Source organism: Mus caroli, chromosome 6, assembly GCF_900094665.2.
Source record: "Mus caroli chromosome 6, CAROLI_EIJ_v1.1, whole genome shotgun sequence".
In the NCBI taxonomy this organism is placed as follows: Eukaryota; Metazoa; Chordata; class Mammalia; order Rodentia; family Muridae; genus Mus; species Mus caroli.
In genome coordinates this window covers 88,123,355-88,128,783 of record NC_034575.1, presented here as the reverse complement: position 1 = coordinate 88,128,783, position 5,429 = coordinate 88,123,355, and the positions used below count along the sequence as shown (strand labels likewise).

General features: G+C 48.1%; 1 protein-coding gene across 1 annotated transcript in view; it reads right to left on the bottom strand.

Annotated features, from left to right (window-relative positions):
• Positions 1-3,178: 3,178 nt before the first annotated feature.
• The window catches only part of Fgd5 (FYVE, RhoGEF and PH domain containing 5), a 97,476-nt gene continuing 95,225 nt past the window's right edge, over positions 3,179-5,429 (bottom strand). The window contains exons 19-20 of the mRNA XM_029478584.1: positions 4,909-5,063; positions 3,179-4,591 (exon numbers count right to left, since the gene is read on the bottom strand). Coding sequence (XP_029334444.1) covers positions 4,555-4,591; positions 4,909-5,063 — 192 coding nt within the window. The 3' untranslated portion in view covers positions 3,179-4,554. The remainder of the gene's footprint in view (positions 4,592-4,908; positions 5,064-5,429) is intronic.

Here is a 5,429-nt window from a genome sequence, read left to right as displayed (position 1 = left end):
TCTTGGGGAGCGCCGAGAGGCATAGCAAGGTCAAGGCATGTGATACTTCCAGTTGCTGAAAATCACACAGACCTTAGTTACTGATGACTGACAGTTGTTTGACTAGGGACTATCAAAGTGTCCCTATGAGACACTCAAGCAAGGATCNAATTAACTGACCTCTACCTAGTTTATCACAGATCATCCCCAAATNCATGGCAAGGCATGGCCCTTGCATGCTACTAATCCAGACTAGTGGTCTTCCAGAAAATGTGGTCCATAGGATGAACACTGACAGTAACACTTTAAGAAACATCTTCCTCCAGCCCCTCTTATACTGGTATTTGTTACTTTTCCATTCCTATAACAAAACACCTGAGTTATTAACTTATAAAGTAAAAAGGTTTAACTCACAGTTCTGGAGGAGGTTCTTGTCTGAGATCAGGAGAACTTGTTTTGGGACTTTTGGGGAGAGGACACTAGATAGCAATGACAGGAGCCCACAGAGAGCAAACTGCTCAGGGCTAGGAGTATGAGAACAAGCTCCCCTCCAAGGGCCTCCTACTTGACCCCACCTCCTAAAGGTTCATCACACTGCACCAGTAGCAGCACCCTGCAAACCACAAGCATGTGGCCCTTTGGGGACATTCACCCACCCAAGTCATCCCTGGACCCATGCCACTCCTAGTGGTCCCTCCTCAGTGACTAGTCCAGGAGCCATGGGAGTGCAGGGAGCTTAGTGAGGGCTACTGAGCAGGAGCCACGGGAGTGCAGGGAGCTTGGTGAGGGCTACTGAGCACATGCTGGCTCTTAAAAGCTATCCTGGCCTTCCTTGGTGGCAATAGACAATGCCTGTAGTCCCAGCCGCAGAGGCAGTCAGTGGTCAGCCAGTCTCTGGGAACCACCTCTGACACTGCACAGCAAGTCACAAAAGCCAAAGGACTTTCTGTGTTTCCTGTCCTTTGGGACTTGCTATTGTCANGCTAGTTTGCCACCTGCTTAAGCCAATGTTTTTTTAAGCCAATTTGAGACTTGTGCAGAGAGCAGCCACCTGAGTGGACACACCTGCCCCNGACTCCCACCCCCACCGACAGTGAGAATGAATTCAGAAGCCAGAGAGTGCAGGCTGAATCAGTTAACAACATGCTAACTGGTGAAAGCCAGCCCATTGCTGGCCCTACTTCACTTCAGAAAGCAACTTGGGTTGCAGGCACAGCCTTAGTGGCCTCGGGGCCACACTGGAGCCTCTCTGCTTAGTGACCAGATCAGTGAGAAGCTGGATAAAGGATACAGGGTAAGCAGTAATGCCTTGGCCTGTGTGGCCATGATTCCAGATGAGCCAGCATCACTCTCCTCCCAGCCCTCCCCGCACCCCCCCCNGACTCCCACCCCCACCGACAGTGAGAATGAATTCAGAAGCCAGAGAGTGCAGGCTGAATCAGTTAACAACATGCTAACTGGTGAAAGCCAGCCCATTGCTGGCCCTACTTCACTTCAGAAAGCAACTTGGGTTGCAGGCACAGCCTTAGTGGCCTCGGGGCCACACTGGAGCCTCTCTGCTTAGTGACCAGATCAGTGAGAAGCTGGATAAAGGATACAGGGTAAGCAGTAATGCCTTGGCCTGTGTGGCCATGATTCCAGATGAGCCAGCATCACTCTCCTCCCAGCCCTCCCCGCACCCCCCCCACACACCAGGCAGAGTTTGTCTCTGAAGGTTCAGCATCACCAGAAAGACTCAGCGCTTACTCCTGACATGTCAGAATACTTGTAGAACTGGCCTACACCCCACCCAGCGCTGCTGTTCCCCTTGTGCATTAATGACAGGCATAGACTCCTTCCCATCTCTTCAGACAAACAGCCTAAAGCAACTGCAGTATGCAGGAATCCATGAACGCACTGCCCTCCCCATCCCACCACCAAGCAAGGCCACCCATGGAGCAGGCAAGGCCATGCCTGAAAGGTTCTTTAAGGCACTGAANATGCAGGGAGAGGGATCTGATGGACAGGGCTGCCAGCCTCACTACCACCAACTGTCCTGTCACTGTCCTGAGAAGGAAGTCCTTCCTGTAATTGTATTGGCCACTATGAATGGTCAGGAAGAGATAAGCCTAAAACCAGTTCTCAGAGAACTATAGAAAGAAGAAGAGGTGACAAAGGTCCAAAACAGGCAGGGCCTGGCCTGGTCACATTGCAGCTGGGGACTGCCTTGGTGACTCTNTCTGCTATGTTTTATGGATAATCCAGACATTTCTATNAAGGTAAATATTCCCACAGAATAAAAACCCTACTTGAGTATCAGATCCAGGATGTTATAGGGTAGAAAACACAAAACATCCTGACCCGGGATGTGGGCCAGCCTCAAGAGTCCTGGCTCAACATGTGTGAGGCCCTGGATTCCAGAGCAAGCACTAAAAATAATTTTTAATTAAAAAATAACCAGAATAAAAGAACAGAGGTCCTTGGGTAACCTTGGGATGTACTCTCTGTCACACTTAAGAGCTGCAAAGTGACACTGGGCAATGCTACAAGGCATATCAGGGATGCTCCCACTGCCTAAACAGCAGCCCAAGTGCCCCAATGGCAGCAGCACTGGCTACACATACTGTGCTGTTCCTGTGCACACATGGGTACTCTTGATAATGTGCAATGCACCAATTAGATCCATGGGAAGTTACTAACTAAGTAGGTGTAATGGCTATTCCTGGTTGTCAACTTGACTATATCTGGAATGAACTACAATCCAGAATTGGAAGGATCACCTGTGATCCAGACCTTGGGGCTGGGAGACACAAGTTTCTGACCTGGATCTTAGCATGGAGATCTTGAGGCATAGTGGCTATGAATCCCAGGAGACTAAGACAAGGAGATCTCTGAGTTCAAGGTGGGCCACACCTTCTGCTGGAGACCTACATAAGGACTTTGGAAGAAGGAAGATCACTCTTCTTCGCCAGCTTGCATTTACTTGCCAGCACATCTGTTGGATCTACTACTAGCCTTGTGGGGCTGAACAACTACTAGATCCTTGGATTTCCCATTCACAGCTGACCACTATGGGGGAGTTGGACTACAGACTGAAAGTCATCATAACAAATTTACTTACTGTATAGAGACTATCCATAAGGTCTGTGACTCTAGAGAAGCTTAACTAATGCAGTAGGACATTTATATTATAAGTAAAAATGACTGGAAATTCATGCACTTTTATTTCTGGAATTTTCCATTTAATATTTTCAGTCCACAGTTGGCCTCCTGCAATTGAAATCATAGAAAAANGAAACCAAAGGAAGAGGACTACTGTCCTTGAGTCCAGCTCCACTCTCCAAAGGTTCCTGGGTCTCAGTGTCCAGGTCCCATGTGAGTGACTCTAGGAAGGATCCTAGGATGGTGAAGTGAACAGTAACACTTGTCTTCCATCCAACTTGAATTACTAACTATACACCGACTGCATAAACATTGAAAAAGAACTGCAAACTAGAAAAAGAAATCCCTGAACACATTTAATGTAAATAAGTCCTTGAGATGGTGGTTTGTTTGTTTGTTTGTTTGTTTGTTTTACAAAAATCCTTTTTGTAGGGGACAAGGCAGTAAGAGATTTCAGAAAATGGCGGCATTTTTTTCCAACTGCAAGGATACTGAAGAGGAATCCTGTTCCTCCTCCTGCATTTTGTAAAATCCATTCAGCATAAAGAACTGGCCAGCAGGTGATGGCTCTGCCTCAGGTGCCCAGAGGGAGGTGATGCTGTCGGCCTCAGGTGTGCAAAGTGTCTTCCAGCCACTCAGTGCCTCTGGGCTGGCCAAGCCTTCTGTGCAGACCACTTTCTGATGACCCACNTTCTCTCTTTCTTCTTTACCTCTCTCAAAAAGTAAGCTTGGCATGGCTGGTACAGCCCAAGGACACGTGTTACAAAGAGGACAGCATCAACAGGGTGGTCAGCCTGCACCGTGTGGACGCAGNAATGCACACAGAAACTTAACGCAGATGCAGGTCTTCCATGTTTGAGGGATCTGTGATGCTTTAGAGGGCAGCCCTGGTGTGACGCTGAGCCCCTCCCTCCTTAGGGTGGCAAGCCACAGTAAGGCTGCAGGAGTCACTTGGCACGGAAGTTTGCAGCCATCCCTTGGAAGACACAGCCCTGGAGGCTGNAGCTCAGCAGTATAGTAAAGTGCTTAGATGCACAGCTGATACTTCCTGTCTGGTTCCCACATCACCTGAGGCACCATATGGAGACTGCNGAAAGTTGAAAGTGGTCCTATTCACCAGGAGTAAAACCAGAAAAAGCCAGTTTCTACTAAAAAGCCCACATTGCTAAGTGTCTTTTTCACTTGGTTTCCATGTCTTCAAGGTACTAAATTTTAACTCACTTTTAGATAAGGGTGTACAGTCTGTGATTGGGGTTGGGAAACATGGAGGCAGAAAAGAAGATGTCTATAAATAGTTCTTGGGGTTCCACCTTGAGGTCAAGCTCCACACAGAACCTGCACGTGCATCCAGATGAACTGAGAGCAGGAGTCACTTCCGGAAGGGTTCTCGCGTTAATGTAGGAGTTTGTTGTTAGTCNATGGGCCTGGTGACTGCTATAACACACTGGCATCTTCCATGGCCTCCATCCATCTGCAAAACAGAGACAGCACTGGGTATCTATGTGACTGGACTAGATTCCTGCTGGCCTGAAGCCAAGGATTGTATCTTTGTATCTACTTCCCAGACACACTTCCCATGTTTAGCAAACAGTTCCGGACTGTGTGAAAGTTGCCAGAATCAATGTCATCCCATAGAACAGAATCATGAGCGTCTAAGTCTCACAGTTGAGAACATGCAGGCCCACAGCTGTGCTTGGACCCCCAGGGGCCTGCATAGAACAATGCAGGACAACACTGCATTTCTCTGCAAGACAGCCAAGGAAATAGAAGACTAACTGTCGCTGGTACCTCTGAGCAGAATTGCTGTCCTCTGCTTTGAAGCTGTAAAACAGGGTTTTCTTGTGATAAAGATGAAAAACAGGGCCCACTTCGCTGCTGCCCTCCTCCTTTTCTGGGGCAATAGTAAAACCCAGCAGAGGTATGCTCTCCATGGCCACTTTGTCCTGCAGGGGACAGAAGGAAAACCTGGTGTTAAAACCTCCATCCCCAAGGCTCAGGGAACATCAGAAAGGATAGTGAGAGAAAGAATCACGGAGCTGAAGGATGGGAGGAGTGCTGTGAATGTGGGTGTGACATGGTCCTTGTAATGAACTCACTGCAGCTATAGGTGCCTGGACAGAATCAAGCCAGCAAGGTCGGGCAGCATCCAATAGGTGGCACTAATTGGATTCAGTGGGTCACACACACATACACACACACACACACACACACACACACACACACACACACAATACATACACATATACACATACACACACAAAACCACACACATACATATACATACACACATACCTATACACATATACACA